The 17215-nt window shown below is 42.4% G+C and overlaps 1 protein-coding gene across 2 annotated transcripts in view; it reads left to right on the top strand.

Annotated features, from left to right (window-relative positions):
• LOC132399947 (E3 ubiquitin-protein ligase Itchy-like) overlaps nt 1-17215 on the top strand; it is a 150640-nt gene that overhangs the window by 117644 nt on the left and 15781 nt on the right. For both annotated transcript variants that reach the window (XM_059980915.1, XM_059980916.1), the window contains 2 exons: nt 4400-4504; nt 5054-5150. In XM_059980915.1, coding sequence (XP_059836898.1) covers nt 4400-4504; nt 5054-5150 — 202 coding nt within the window. The remainder of the gene's footprint in view (nt 1-4399; nt 4505-5053; nt 5151-17215) is intronic.

The raw sequence follows: 17215 nt of genomic DNA, 5'->3' as shown, positions 1-17215 counted from the left end.
AGGCTCACTGGTCTGTAATTACCTGGACTATCCCTACCACCTTTTTTGAACAAGGGGACAACATTCGCCTCCCTCCAATCCTCCGGTACCATTCCCGTGGACAACGAGGACATAAAGATCCTAGCCAGAGGTTCAGCAATCTCTTCCCTTGTCTCGTGGAGCAGCCTGGGGAATATTCCGTCAGGCCCCGGGGACTTATCCATCCTAATGTATTTTAACAACTCCAACACCTCCTCTCCCTTAATATCAACATGCTCCAGAACATCAACCTCACTCATATTGTCCTCACCGTCATCAAGTTCCCTCTCATTGATGAATACCGAAGAGAAGTATTCATTGAGGACCTCACTCAATTCCACAGCCTCCAGGCACATCTTCCCACTTTTATCTCTAATCGGTCCTACCTTCACTCCTGCCATATTCTGAAGGGAGAGGGTGAAAAGCCTGAAGTCTTGGTACGCATTGGTACCAATGACATAGATTTTTAAAAAAGGGAGGAGGTCCTGAAGAGAGAATTCAGAGAGTTGGGTAGGAAGCTGAAAAGCAGGACCTCCAGGATAGTTGTCTCTGGATTGCTGCCTGTACCATGTGCTAATGAGCGTAAGAATAGCATGATCAGGCATATTAATGCAGGCTGAGAGACTGGTATAGGGGGCAGGGCTTCGAGTTCCTGGATCATTGGGGCTTCTTCTTGGGGAGGTACAACCTGTACAAAAAGGACAGGTTACACCTGAACCCAAAGGGGTCCAATATCGTAGCAGGCAGGTTCAATAGAGCTGTTAGTGAGGGTTTAATCTAATTTGGCAGGGGGGTGGGAACAGGAGTGACAGGGCTGAGGAAGGGGAAAACAGAAATAAATCAGAGATGACATGCAACAGAGATGACAGAAAGGACAGGCAGGAGATGAGGCTTAATCACAACCAGTGGGATAAACTACAGGGCAATAGAGGTGTGGTGCAGTTAAAACAGAAAGCAAAAAATACTGGACTGAAAGTGTTGTATTTGAATGCACACAGCATAAGAACTAAATAGGTGATCTTGAAATTCAGCTACAGATTGGCAAGTATGACATTGTGGCCATCTCTAAAACTCAGCTAAAGGATGGTTGCCATTGGGACCTGAACATCCAAGGATATATGGTGTATTGGAAAGATAGGCTAGTAGGCAGAGGGAGTGGTGTGGCCTTGTGTATAGGAAATAATATTAAATCATTTGAAAGGGATGACGTAGGATCAGAAGGTGTAGAGTCTCTATGGGTTAAGTTAAGAAATGGCAAGGGTAAAAGAACCCTAATGGCAGTTGTGTACAGGCCTTCATACAACAGTCGGGATGTGGATTACAAATTATGGCAGACGGTAGAAAAGGCGTGTCAGAAAGGCAATGTCATGATAATCGTTGGGGATTTTAACATGAAAGTGGATTAGGAAAACCAGGCCAGTACTGGACCTTGAGAGGGAATTTGTAGAATGTCTAAGGGATGACTTTTTAGAACAGCTTGTTTTTGAGCCCACTGGGGGATCAGCTATACTGGATTAAGTGCTGTACAATGATCTGGAGGCGATAAGGGAGCTTAAGGTTAAGGGACCTGTAGGAAGAAGTGATTACAATATGATCCAGTTCACTTTGAAATTTGAAAAGGAGAAACTAATTTCCAATGTGTCATTATTTCAGTGGAATAAAGGAAATTACAATGGCATGAGAGGGAAACTGGCCTAAGTTGACTGGAAAGGGATACTAGCAGGAAGGACAGCAGAGCAGCAATGGCTTGAGTTTCTGCGAAAAATGAGGGAAGTGCAAGACAGATATATTCCAAATAGGAAGAAATTTTCAAATGGAAGAAGGACACTACAGTGGCTGACAAGTGAAGTCAAAGCCAAAGTAAAAGCAAAAGAGAGCTATTGGGAAGCTCTTATAAACTTGCAGAAGGAAACTAAGAAGGTCATTAGGAAGGAAAAAATGAATTATGAAAGGAAGCTGGTGACTATTATCAAAGAAGATACCAAAAGCTTTTTCAAGTATGTAAAGGGTAAAAGAGAGTTGAGGGTAGATAAAGGACCAATAGAAAATGACGCTGGAGATACAGGTTCCCCCGCTATCCAAAGGTAGAGCGTTCCTACGAAACCATTTGTAAGCCGAAATGTCATAAAGCGAAGAAGAAGCAATTACCATTAATTTATATGGGAAAATTTTTGAGCGTTCCCAGTCCCAGGAAATAACCTACCAAATCAAACCAAATAGCACATCAAACCTAAAATAACACTAATATATAGTAAAAGCAAGAATGATATGATAAGTATACAGCCTATATAAAGTAGAAATCTTGTATGTACGGTGTAGTTTCACTTACCAACATCGGGAAGACAGTCAGCCAAGATTGATTTGGAGGGAAATAATCGGCACATACACGCCTACGCATGTACACACATACGCACACAACTCCCCACACAAGGCTTCGCAGTCATGGTAGTCTTTCTTGGGGTAAACACATTTATAAAGCAGGCGTCTTTTTTCCGTAGCAGCGAGCTGTCATAAAGCGAACGTTTGAAAAACGGGGGCCACCTGTAATGTATTGAGAGACGCCGAGATGTCAGAGGAACTGGATGCATATTTTGCATCAGTCTTCACAGTGGAAGACATCTGCAGGATATTCAAGAGTGTCAGAGAAGTGAAGTATGTGCAGTGAGAATTACAACTGAGAAGGTGCTCAGGAAGCTTAATAGTCTGAGGGTAGATAACTGTCCTGGACCTGATGGAATGCACCCTCGGGTTCTGAAGGAAGTAGCTGTAGAGATTGTGGAGATATTAACAATGATCTTTCAAGAATTGATAGATGCTGGCATTGTACCAGATGACTGGAAAATTGCAAATATTACTCTGCTATTTAAAAAGGGTGGGAGGCAGCAGAAACTATAGACCTGTTAGCCTGACATCAGTGGTTGGGAAGTTGTTGGAATCGATTGTTAGGGATGAGATGACGGAGTACCAGGAGGCTCATGACAAGATCGGCCAAAGCCAGCATGGTTTCCTGAAAGGAAAATCCTGCCTGACAAACCTACTGCAATTTTTTGAGGAAATTACAAGCAGGGTAGACAAAGGAGATGCAGTAGACGTGGTGTACTTGGATTTTCAGAAGGCCTTTGACAAGGTGCTGCACGTGAGGCTGCCTAGCAAGATAAGAGCCCATGGAATTACAGGGAAGTTACTAGCATGGGTGGAGCATTGACTGATCACCAGAAAACAGAGAGTGGGAATAAAGGGATTCTATTCTGATTGGCTGCCGGTTACCAGTGGAGTTCCACATTGGTCGGTGTTGGGACCACTGCTTTTTATGATGTATGTCAATGATTTGGACTATGGAATTAATGGATTTGTGGCCAAGTTTGCTGATGATACAGAGATAGGTGAAGGAGTGGGTAGTGTTGAGGAAACAGTGAGCCTGCAGAGAGACTTAGATAGTTTATGAGAATGGGCAAATAAGTGGCAAATGAAATACAATGGTGGAAAGTGTAAAGTCATGCACTTTGGTGGAAGAAGTAAACAGACAGTTATTTAGATGGGGAGAGAATTCAAAATGCAGAGGTGCAAAGGGACCTAGGAGTCTTTGTGCAGGATACCCTAAAGCTTAACCTCTGGGTTGAGTTGGTGAAGAAGGTGAATATAACATTGACATTCATTTCTAGAGGTATAGGATATAAGAGCAGGGATGTGATGTTGAGGCTCTATAAGGCACTCGTGAGACCACACTTGCACATTGTGTGCAGTTTTGAGCTCCATATTTTAGAAAGGATATACTGACATTGGAGAATGTTCAGAAAAGATTCATGAGGATGATTCCATTAATGATAGGATTACTGTATGACGATCATCTGTTCAAGAGAATGAGGGGGGGATCTTATAGAAACATTCCGAATGTTAGAAGGCCTGAACAGATTAGATATGGCAAAGTTATTTCCCATGGCAGGGGAGTCTAAGACAAGAGGGCATGACTTAAGGATTGAAGGATGTCCATTTAGAACAGAAATGCAGAGAAATTACTTTAGTCAGAGGGTGATAGATCTGTGGAATTCGTTGCCACGAGAGGCTGTGGAGGCCAAGTCATTAGGTGCATTTAAGGCAGAGATAGATAGGTTCTTGATTAGCCAGGGCATCAAAGGGTATGGGGGGAAGGCAGGGGAGTGGGGATGTCTGGAAGAATTGGATCAGCCCATGATTGAATGGCGGAGCAGACTCGATGGGCCGAATGGCCTACTTTTGCTTCTATATCTTGTGGTCTTATGGACATAGTGAATTGCTTTAGCCTCTGAGGGGTGTTGGTGAGCTTCAATGTCATTGGACTAGTTGTTTGACTACAGTTCTCCTTTGAAATGAGATGTTTTAAAATACTCTAATTTTTTTCCAGGTGCTGCTTTGTGGAATGCAAGAGATAGATTTGAATGACTGGCAGAGAAATGCAATTTATCGGAACTACACCAGAAACAGCAAACAAATAGTATGGTTTTGGCAGGTATGGAAGAACTTTGTATTCTTTGCATGTTCTCACATCTGTTAGTTCCTTGATAGTTCTAAGACTTTTTAAAATGATTCACTAAGACATCTAGATTAGAGTTATACAGTTCAGAAACAGGCCTTTGGCCCAACCAATACTAATCTCTGCCATTTATGTGACTAAGGTATTGACATCTGTTAAACTGATGTTATTCTATTTAGTGAATAAGTCTGTTGAAATTCTATCAAATGCCTTTTGGAAATCTGGGCAGCATCATAAAGTGCTTCTGTGCAGTTCACTCTTAATACAACATCCACTGCCTGGCTGTTATCAGCTTCCTCTATCGGGTCATCAGATATATGGTGGGTAGTATTAATTTGCCTTTAGCAAGTTTACTGCCATACAGTTTGCCATTGTTGTGAGTATAATTGTGGTCTAGGTAAAATTCTGAAATTCTAATAAGCAGGAGCAAAGAACATACTGGGAGGATTGGCTGCCTTTAAATATGGCCTGCATGCACTGCTTAAGTAAATAATCTGTCTCAACTCAGTAACCCTGTTTTCTTAGGCTGTGAAGGAAATGGACAATGAGAAACGAATGCGTCTGCTGCAGTTTGTCACTGGGACATGCCGCTTGCCAGTTGGTGGTTTTGCTGATCTCATGGGTAAGCAGTGTTAAAGAAAGGAATGGGTGATTGTAAACAGGAACTTAAACATTTTGGTTGCTTATTTAGTTTGTGGACCCATTTTAAGAATGATTATAATGTCTGGTTTTAAAATGTTGCATAATTGGAAGGAGTGTTCTGTTACATTATGCAGTCATTTTCTTGGATTTGGTGAATTTAATTGACTTGTTGGAGTATAAACTTTAACATCACTTCAATCCTACACCATCCAAACTTGGAAATAAATTGCTGTCCCTTCACTTGTTGTTGGTGTCGCTAACTCCTGGAACTGCTACTTTAGTAGTATTGTTAGAGATTTTCAGTGGGCTGCAGAGCTTCCAGGGTTTTGGCTTGCCTGCAGTTCATGAGAGGGAAATGGGCAGTAAGTTTGCCTTTGCTCGTGACACTCATTCTCTGCAAAAAAAAAAATATTCTTTTAAATCCTTCAAGTTAATTGCCACAAGCATTCAAATATGGGGTTTAAACGCCATGAAAACTGGCTCTTAGCAGCAGCAGCACGTACACAACAAATTGCATAAAAGGTTGAAAATCAAGTTTCCTGTGTTACGTACCCCGTAACTGGGTGTCTTGCCAGCAAAGACAGAAGTATCCGTTGGAGTCTGGTGGTCCTATTTTCAACAGTGTTTATTAGTAAAATATACAAAACAATATCAAAGCAAATATACAGATAATACACGTTAGCAATACTAAACCTAAAAGTGTGGGTATAATAATAAGCAAGCTCTATCGTTGTCTGGGGGATAATGAATTGTCACATGGAAATATAAAGTTCAGTTCATGCAGGTTGAGGTAGTTGTTGGTCGATGTGTTGTAATTGTTGGAGAGAGAGAGAGAGGATGATCAAACAGTGACAGCTATTGTCTTGCAAACCTTCCTTTACGATCTTGATCCATCGATGTGTTGTTGTGGCCATTCAAGTATGATCCCTCTGTCCTTTAGCTAGACCGTTCTTCCGTGGTGGACTCGTCACCCTGGCAAGGGTGGACACACACACAAGCCCCCACCGGCCTTGCTATAACCACTGTGAGTGGAATTGACCGATCCGTTCAGTCCCCGATGCCCCACACTTTCTCATGGGTTTCTGATGCTCACTAGTGTGTCTCCTGGTGTGTCTGAGGGGTGTCACCCCAGACCTCACTTTTATCCCCACTCACGGGGTCTCAGGTGTCAATCAGGTTTGAATGATTTAACCCATCAAACTAGCCCTCTCCGCAGCCATAAGTCTTTCGGGAGTCATAGCATGGTGGATAAACATAACTCTCTCTCAGGCTGTTATCTCGCCCTTGTCTGAAGCAAATGTTCCAGTCCCAGTATGTTTTTGTTCCATCTCTTTCTCTCTCATTAACAGCCTGGCAACAGTAACAGTTTGTGATTCTCCCAGGGGAGGGGACATGGGCAACTCTGCACCCTTCTGCCCATTAGAGTTGTTCATCCTTCATAACACCCCCATCCTTCTAGGAATTTTCACCAAAGGGGAAAATTAACTAATACAGAGTCTTACAGAATTACAGGATCTAACAAAATACAGAAGGGTTTTTTTTAAACTATGGAGCAATACAGATATACATTCAACTTAGCATCTAGATAAGCAGTCAGCGATTATATTGTTACTCCCTTTAATATGTTGTATCTTAATATCTTATTTCTTAATAAATTTCCTGTAGTATCAGACTCCAATTTAATAACCACCTATTTTTATTCCTTTCTGTCAGCAAAAAAAAACTAAAGGGTTGTGATCTTTGCTTAAGTGTATATTACAAAAGTTTGTGCAAATACTAATCTTTATTTTACTTTTAAACTTAACAGTCAATCTTCCATGATGTTGTCTTTATTATTTACATGCTTTGTCAAAATCCCTCAAAACCAGATCCTGTTATTTAAACGTGGCCTTTTTGTCAACCTTTGCCCCTTTTCCATTTAACTCTCACGTGGTTAGCTTGCTCACCAGTGTGAAATAGGCTTACACATACTCCTTTCATAGGAGTTATCAACAATGTTTTCCGAACTTAGCCCATTTTCTGAACTTCCACACAATTCTTTAATTTTAAGCAAGTCATTAATTTGATCTTCAGGACCCTTCATTCTATTAGTTTTCAGTTTAACATCTTCAAGTGGTCCCTCTTTATCAAAACAACATTTCTGGTTCTGTTTCTTCAAATCACCTTCTTCAATAACATTGGCGAGTTGTTTACCTTTAAATTCCAAAACAAACTGTAATTGATTCACAGGCACCTTGTTAACAAGCCATTGTTCCTTCAGCATGGTTACTGCTTTGAAAACCAATCCAGACTTTAAATTTTCTTTATTCAATTTAGGAATAACACTTTCCCCTTCTCCTTCAATAATATTCACATCACCACCTTTCATCTCCTCACTAACTTTTAACACACCTTCTAACACAAACAACTGAGAATTCTCACTCTCCACTGGTACCAATGTTAACCCTTTCTTCACTGAACCAAGTCCATCTGACCCAAAAGGACTGCATTCCTTTTCAACTACATCATGTACCTCAGACTTTTCCTGAGTTTCATTACTAGATTCAATATCCTGTGCATCCACACCCTGAACACACTCAAACGGGACATCTACTTCTTCCAGGCTTTCCATACGAGTCCCTTTTTTCAAATTCTAAGTTTGCCTGATCCTTCCAGTTACTCTCTGGGCAACTCCCATTTGGAGTAAATTCAACCCTGCGGGTTAAAACAACTTAATCTGCTAACCCAGCAGACTCCTTCAAGGTAATGGCATCCTTTTCATCTAGGACTGCCCTTACATCATAATCGGGAACACATTTAAATTCTTCAACTTCTTCAAACAGTTCTGTCAAGCCAGCCAGATCATCCATGTCCAACCCTGGACCTTCTAACAGCCTTATCTGTTTCTCATCTTTACTCTGTGCCTCCATAAATTTTCTCTTGGCTAAGGGTAGGTCTACCTCCTCTCCTTTACTCTCTTCCACCTCCCTATTCTCCGCTTTACCATCCCCTAACCCCTCTTGGTACAGGGTCGGTAAAAATGTCTCAGCCAAATCAACACTGGACTCATTTAAACTGGTCTCTTTCTCAGCCGCCTTTCTTGACATGCTGCGAGTGATCGCGCATGTGGGATAGATCTTAGAATCCAGGGGCGGGTCCTCAGCACTCACAGGCTTGCTTGTTAATTTCACTGCTGTGCAAACGTTACCACCTGCTAAATCATTACCAAGAAGGACGTCCACGCCATCTCTCGGTAATTCTGACTGCACCCCTATTTCAACTGGTGCAGATACCAGGCCACAAATTATAATGATCCCATGCAAAGGCACAGCTTCTGTTCCTTTTCCTATGCCTCTCAAAGCTACCTCTCCAGTCTCAGGACCAAAATCTAGCACCTTACTTAAGATCAATGACTGATCAGCCCCAGTATCTCTCCAGATCCTCGCTGGAACTGGGGTTTCTCCCTCTTTCACAGACACTGTCCCTTCTGAAATAAATTTCTCACGCCCCTCTTGTATTTTATCTACCTTGGCCTTTCTCGTCGATTTGCTGATCGACTCAATACACCCTGTAGGGACTGCTGCTTTCCCTTTAACTGTCTCCTTCTTCGGAGCAAAGCACTTAGATGCAATATGACCAACCTTTCCACAATTATAACAGGTCAAGCCAGGAACTTTCCTGCCAGCCTGCTTTTCCTCCTCCTCACCTTTACCACCAGCTCCTGGCTTATTCTCTACCTTAGCCGGTGGACTTTCTTTACCGTCCCTTCTACCTTTCTGGTAACTCTTATTTGAGGAAAACTTTGTCCTGTGGGTTAGGGCATATTCATCTGCGAACCTGGCAAATTCTGATATAGACTTATTCAGCCTCTCGTTCAGATACATCTGGATATTATCCGAAACAGAACCTTTAAATTCCTCAATCAGAATTAACTCTCTGAAACGATGGAAATCCTCCTCCACCTTTTCTGCAGCACACCAACGATCCAAGAGCACACCCTTTTCATAGGCAAATTCTGCATATGTCTGATTCCACACTTGCTTTATATCTCTGAACTTTTGTCTAGATGCCAACAAGTACCAACTTGTAGGCCAAAGGTTAGCCTCTTTTATTTCCTCATAATCCTCAGACACGTCCATGGACAATGCAGCATATGCCCGTTGAGCCTTCCCTCTTAATGCACTTTGTAAGAACGCCACCCACTGATCTCTGGGCCACTTCTGATTCACTGCCACCTTTTCAAAATGCAAGAAGTAACTGTCAACATCTGTCTCCTCGAACAGAGGTACTAACTTAAACTACCTACTAACATTAAACTTCTCCTCTCGGTCTGCCCCTTGGACCCTTCCCTGTTGCTTTAACTTCTCCATGTCCAGCTTATGCTGCCTCTGATTCTCCTTTTCCTCCTTGTCAGCCTGCTTCTTCACCCTTTTTGCCTCTAACTCAGCTCTTTCCTTCTCCCTTTTCACCTCTAACTCCTTTAGCTGGAGCTCATACTCCCTTTTCTTCTGTTCCGCGTCCAACCTTTCCAACTCTAAATGAACTATCCCAAAAACTAGTTTCTTTACCGGGAACAGATCCAATACCCCAGCCGAAAACACATCCTTATTCATATAATACTGAGCTATGGCCCTCTGTATCTCCCACTTTTTCATTAATGACTTCACCTCTGTGAGAATTAATCCTTTCACAATATTCACCAAGTCCGTCTTTTTGGCATCCTCTAGCGCCTTCAAAGTCGGATTTGCTGAAAATTTGTCTATATCCATCTTTGCTGGTTTCCCGTCTGGTTACCCACGCAACCAGACCAAAGTCTGGATGTATAGCCTGATTCACTGGGCCCCCCCCCCCCCCCCAATTTGGTATCAAATCCCGGACGAGCCCCCAATTTGTTACGTACCCCATAACCGGGTGTCTTACCAGCAAAGACAGAAGTATCCGTTGGGGTCTGGTGGTACTATTTTCAACAGTGTTTATTAGTAAAATATACAAAACAATATCAATGCAAATATACAGATAATACATGTTAGCAATACTAAACCTAAAAGTGTGGGTATAATAATAATCAATAATAAGCAAGCTCTATCATTGTCTAGGGGATAATGAATTGTCACATGGAAATATAAAGTTCAGTTCATGCAGGTTGAGTTAGTTGTTGGTCGATGTGTTGTAATTGTTGGGGAGAGAGGGGGGGGGCGATCAAACAGTGACAGCTATTGTCTTGCAAACCTTGCTTTACGATCTTGATCCGTCGATGTGTTGTTGTGGCCCCTCTGTCCTTTAGCTAGACCGTTCTTCCGTGGTGGACTCGTCACCCAGGCAAGGGTGGACACACACACAAGCCCCCACCGGCCTTGCTATAACCACTGTGAGTGGAATTGACTGATCCGTTCGGTCCCCGATGCCCCACACTTTCTCGTGGGTTTCTGATGCTCACTAGTGTGTCTCCTGGTGTGTCTGCGGGGTGTCTCCCCAGACCTCACTTTTATCCCCACTCACGGGGTCTCAGGTGTCAATCAGGTTTGAATGACTTAACCCATCAAACCAGCCATAAGTCTTTCGGGAGTCATAACATGGTGGATAAACATAACTCTCTCTCAGGCTGTTATCTCGCCCTTGTCTGAAGCAAATGTTCCAGTCCCAGTATGTTTTTGTTCCATCTCTTTCTCTCTCATTAACAGCCTGGCAACAGTAACAGTTTGTGATTCTCCCAGGGGAGGGGACATGGGCAACTCTGCACCCTTCTGCCCATCAGAGTTGTTCATCCTTCGTAACACCTGCTTCAGATTGTTCTTCATTGACCCTTGCTGAGAAGTGTCTAAATGTTTATTAAGCAAGGATGAAAACTCTTATCCCCTCTATGATAGGAAGTATAACCACAATGCTATCAGACTGTTGCAGTGAATTCACTTGGTTCATTGATCTGGATTAAAGGAGGAAATCTGGGCACTACAGTCTGGCTCCTTACCCACTACTTTGCTCATCAAATCTGAGACATTTGGCAATATATTGCAATGAAACCAGAGGAAGTCAATATTTGGCAACATGTTGTAATGAGACGATGTGTTCAACACTGACTTACATGTGGCAATGTGTTGTAATGAGACAGAAGGAAGTTCAGTGCTAGTTTCCAGAGTACATTAGAACTAGGAGCAGGAGTCGGCCATCTGGCCAGTCAAACCTACTCTGCCATTCAATAAGATCATGACTGCTCCAGCAGTGCACTCATCTCCTCCTACCTACATAACTCTTAATTGGAGCAGCAACCCATTGATGCATTTCCCATCTTACTTCCCTGTATCCCTGTATTCAGTGCTGGCTTCTCTTATGATGGGTGATTGATAAGTTCGTGGTTTAAGGTAGAAGGCGTCAATTTTAGAAAACCTACCGGATTTATTTTTCAACCTAGTCCCCTCCTACATTTACACACTTAGTCCAGCAGTCATGGAGCATACGGATCTTGGACCTCTAGAAAGTGTCCACAGCAGGGGTGATAGATAAGTTCATAGCCTAAGGTAGAAGGAGATGAGTTATACAGCTCTCATTACATGCACATGCAAGACTCCTCTTTGAGTGGTTCTGTGGAAAGTTTGAAGTTAATAACTCAACTCCTTCTACCTTAGGCTATCAATTTATCAATCACCCCTCGTATGTCAAACTCTTGATTATATCCTTCTCCCGTTTGTCTACACCACAGGTAATTTAGTGACCAAATAATCATAAGACATGGGAGCAGAATTAGACCATTCGTCCCATCGAGTCTGCTGCACCATTCCATTGCGGCTGATTTATTAACCCTCTCAACCCCATTCTTCTGCCTTCTCCACATAAGCTTTGACACCCTGACCAATCAAGAACCGATCAATCTCCTCTAAAGACATGAGACAGTTTATAGTCCTTTAACAAATGGTCAAAATAAAGTAATTGTCAAAGTCAGAGAGAATAGAAATGGGCTCTTCAGTCTGTCTATAATGATCTTTTTGCCCATTTGCCCACATAAGATCTATCTGCTTCTATGTTTTGACTACTTAAATGCCCATCTAAATGTCTCTTAAACATAGTGATTGTATCTTACTCCACTGCATTCTTTAGCAGAGAGATCCAAGTGTCAATCACTCTGTTTGTTATTTGCCATGTGGTGTTGTGGAGATACATCTCTACTAAAGGAGATGTTAGGCAGTTCTCTCCACTAGCATGCAGGTCACCCTTGGACCAGTGTAACAGGTGGTGGATGGTCGTATGAGCTGCTGCTGCGTATCACAAGTCCTGGTTTTGCAACCACTGACAACAGGCAGACAATCTCTGATGAGTACTGATAATGGCTGGGGTCGCCTAAAAGACACTGCCCAGAAGAAGGCAATGGCAAACCACTTCTGTAAAAAAAAAAAAAAAAAAAAAAAAATTTGCCAAGAATAATCATCATCATAAAAAGATCATGGTCATCCACATCACGCTTTATGTACCGTGGCAAAAAGATTCTATATGTGTTGTCTGTGCCTCTTATAATTTCACTGAGGTGTTGGGAAGAGGTGAAACTTCTTCACTTAAAATGGGTTACCTGGTAACATTTCCTGATTGGTCAGGGCATCAAAGGATATGGAGAGAAGGTAGGTGTTTGGCTTTGAGTGAGATTTGGAATTGGCCATGATGGAATGGTGGAACAGACTCTATGGACTGAATAGCCTAATTTCTGCTCCTATGTCTTACGGTCTGAAATAGCATGGAAACAGGCTTTTTGGCCCAGCTTCTACATGCCAACTAGGGTGCCTACTGCCCACGTTTGGCCTCTAACTCTCTAAACCAGGGGTTCTCAACCTTTTTTTTAACGTAATTGACCCCTACCATTAACCCAGGAGTCCATGGGCCCCATGTTGGGAATCCCTGCTCTAAACCTTTCATAACCATGTACTCATTTTTTTCTTTTGAATATTGCTGTTATACTCCCTGTTGCTTGGCCTTGTTATTGCTGGTGCCTCACATTGGATCTTGGTTTTGGTTCTGATATTTTTACCTTTGGCTTCTTAGATAATCTATCTAGATGTTGTGTGGTTAGCCAGGCCGTTATGGGAGGGAAGTCTATATGGTTGCAGGGAGAATGTACAAACTCCATACTGAGAGCACCCAAATTCAGGATGAAGATTGAGTTCATAGTGCTGTGAGACTTCATCACTTAACCATGGTGACACACGTATCAAATTATTATCAGCTTTAGGCCTAAGACTGAACAGGCAGCTGAGACAGTGATCTTTTTGTCAGCTCAGGGCTCACTTTTGAGATGGAAGGTTTTGAGTTCCCTGTCCCATTCCTGAACACTAAAACTGTCTTTCAGGGTAGCTCTGCAGGAAATGCTGCGAAGTTAGAGGTACTCTCCTGTGTTTATGCTGTTATAAATGAGACCCTTTTTGTCCTCTCATGGAAGATTATGAAACCATAATAAAGAGAAGCAGGCAAGTTATACCTGATAACCTGGCTAATATTTATACCTCAAACAGCATCATTCAAGATGCTGGATACCTGGTTAACTAACTTTGTGGCGAGGATCATTGCAAGCAGGCTTTTTGTTCAGAGGTTGGGTTAAGGGGGAAACATTTAAGGGGAACGTGGTGGGAACTTCTTCACTCAAGAGGGTGGTGAACAATTGGAACCAGCTGCCAGGAGTTAAGAGAAATTTAGCTAAGTAACATGTAAAATTTGACTCAGTGACATGCAGTTCGTGGGTGCCTGCTGAACATTGCTGCCATACTATTTGCATTACATCTGTAACTTCAAATACTTAATTTGCTATGATAAACACAAGAGGCCAGAAATCTTGAGCAGCACACACCAAATGCTGGAAGAACTCAGCAGATCAGGCAGCATCTATGGAGGGAAATAAATTGGTGATGTGTCAAGCCGAAACCCTTATCACAACTGGAAAGGAAGTGGGCAGAGCCGGAATACAAAGGTGGAGGAGGGGAAGGAGAGCAAGCTGGCAGGTGATTGTGAGACCAAGTGAAAGGGAAGGTGGGGTGGGTGTGACGGGATGAGTTAAGAAGATGGGTGGTGATAGGTGAAAACGATGAGGGCTGAAGAAGGAGGAATCTTATAGAGTAGGACAGTGGTTGATAGAAGTAAGGAAAGGAGGAGAGTACCGAAAGAGGTGATGGGAAAGAGAAGAGAAGGGATCGGAGGTGAACCAGAATGGGGAAATCTGCTGTGAAATTTATGTGATGACCGAGGTTATGAAAGGCATTGTTTAAATGTAATGATGTTTGATTATTAATTGTGCTAAAACTCATTTATTACAATATGGATTTGGCTTTGGCACTAAATAAGTGTCATTTTAGAAAAGCAATCTGAAGATGTCCCTAATAAAGTCACTAAGCTGTTCATTAGGGTGTTTTGATCCTTCTCTGTCCTGAACATGTTCTTTGAGGAATGAAGCAGAGCTGTGAGAGTCAAACTGGGATCAAGTGAAAGTTGTACATCACTGACGGTGAAGCCTGAAATTCAATGTGTGTATTGAACCATCTGCCTAGGTAGCAACTTTTGGCCAGTTCATCCTCCTGGTCACATGATATGCATATGTGGGGTTTGTGATGCAGGCAGAGTCGCTATTAATGATGGGACTAGTACTCCCAGACTGGGTAATAGCTTCTTCTCTCAGGCTGTGAGACTAATGAATACTCTGTCACCACCTAGATCTCATCACTAGGTCAGTGAGCTGTTTACTGTATGTTTACCTGTGTTCAATAAATACTTAATTTTCTCCAAATAATTGACAGCAGATTGGCTCAAGGTTCCAAAGGAATCCAGCCCATCCCTTATCAAGGTGAGGACCGAGGTCTTGTCACTAGAACACTTTACTACTGTTCTTTAGATTATGAGGACACTCAGTCCTCATTTATTGTCATTTAGAAATGCATGCATACATTAAGAAATAATACAATGTTCCTCCAGAGTGATATCACAAAATTTAAGAAAAGGACAAACCAAGACCCACTCTGACAAAACCACATAATTATAGCATATAGTTACAGCAGTGCAAAACAATACTGTAATTCGATAAATGCAGACCATGGGCGCGGTTTAAAAAAAAGTCTCAATAGTCCCGATATCAGGCAGCAAAAGGGAGAAACTCTCCCTGCCATAAACTTCCAGGCACTCACAATTAATGCCTTGGAAGTACCCGACGACAACATATTGAGTCCATCCGAAAAATTCGAGCCTCTCACCAGCCCCTCCGATACAGCCTCCTGAGCACCATCCTCTGCCGAGCGCCTTCGACCTCGTCCCGGCTGCCGAAACGAGCAAAACCGAGGTCTCGGAGGCCTTCTCCTCCGGAGATTCCGGACCGCACAGTAGCAGCGGCAGCAAAACGGGCATTTCAGAGGTTTCTCCGGATGTTCCTCCACGCTCTCACGTCTGCCTCCATCAAATCAGGATTGTGCACGGATCCCTACTTAACACGGAACAGATATCAATCTCCAGAGAGGTCGCGCCTCCATCTTAGGCATCTTCTTTACCTGTGCTGTGCACCACATGCACTTTGAATTATATTTTATTAACTTATTTGCAGTAATATTTTGTTTTATGTGCAGTGTGTAATTTATGTTTTGTGGATGTACTCTGGTCCAGAGGAACATTTTCATTTGGTTGTACGTGTGTACAGTCAGATGACAATAAACGTGAGCTTGATATTTTTACATAAGGTTACCATTTTTCCCTTGGTGTAATACAGACTGTAAATTGTGAAAAGCTGGGAGGCAGACCCCAGCCCCGACTGCTCCATTCTGTGCCTGCAGTTAGTGAAGTTGTTGATTTAAATACAAACCTTTCATCAGTATCACTAAAATAAACGTCCTGCCAATTATCACAAGATTAACAATCTATAAAATAAGATTAATGATTACAATTAAGCAGTTTTGTTTTGTAGGAGGGCTTGTGTCTTCTCATTATTGTGCTGTCTGCAAAGCAGTGCTTCCTATAAGTTGTCCTTTCCTTTTGAAGCAGTCTTTTGTTAGGTCCTTGTCTTTCAGTAAATGAGCGCAGAAGTTCACACAAAGGCAAAATTTACCCACACAAGCGAAATAGACTTCCTTATGGAAGCAGTGAAACGTGACGTTTCAGGTACCAACTTCAGTTCATTATTGTAAGCTGTCATTCAAGGGGAGCTGTGCTATCAAATAGAGATAATATTGGTTCAGTTTTCTTTGCCATATCTGAGTAGTTCACCACATTTCTATCCATCATTGTGCCACTTCAGACACTGCTACTTTCTGTGCATTCTTATCAAGTATTAGCTGGAAGGTTGATTTTGTATTTGCTCATTTGGCAGAAAGACCATCCTTGTCTGTTACACTTAGGCTGGCCAAAATCATTTGACAAATATATCTTTCCACTCTGGCAAGTTCTTTAATAAGACCCACTCAGGCTGTTCTGTGCACTGCACTTCAAGGCTGTTTTCCACAGGATCAGGGCATTGCTCCACCCCTGCCATCACTCCCAGCTGCACGTATTGCTCTGTCCCCATTGTGCTCCATTTGCACACCTGGCTGCACTCTATCTGCACATCTGGCTCTGCTACAAAGTCTGGTTTGTACACATACTTGGCCCTGCTCCAACTTCACATCTGACCCTCGCCCCATCTTTCTTTTGGTGTTAGAAGCGTGATGGGGAGAGAGCAGGTGAGTATTGAATTGTATTCCAGTCACATTACTTAGTGTGGTACCCATAGCATTCTGTCCCAAAGCTGATGACGGTCACTGTGAGCATGAAAAGATTTTTACATAAACTCCTGTTTAACCATGTATGCCTCAAGTTTCATTTTAAGAATAGTCATTTTGAAAAATTGAGATATCCTTTGTGAAATGTGCAATAGATTTTCGTCATGAAGAAGGGTCTCAACCCAATAACTCGACTGTTTTTTCATTACCATAGATGCTGCCTGACTTACTGAGTTCCTCCAGCATTTTGTGAGTGTCACTCTAGATGTTAGGAGTCAGGACAATTTGAATATAGAATATAGAACACTACAACTCAGTGCGGCCTTTTCAGCCTATAAAGTTGTGCTGACCCTTTAACTTG

This window comes from Hypanus sabinus, chromosome 9 (genome assembly GCF_030144855.1).
Source record: "Hypanus sabinus isolate sHypSab1 chromosome 9, sHypSab1.hap1, whole genome shotgun sequence".
Classification (NCBI taxonomy): Eukaryota; Metazoa; Chordata; class Chondrichthyes; order Myliobatiformes; family Dasyatidae; genus Hypanus; species Hypanus sabinus.
This window is presented reverse-complemented; position numbering and strand designations above follow the sequence as displayed.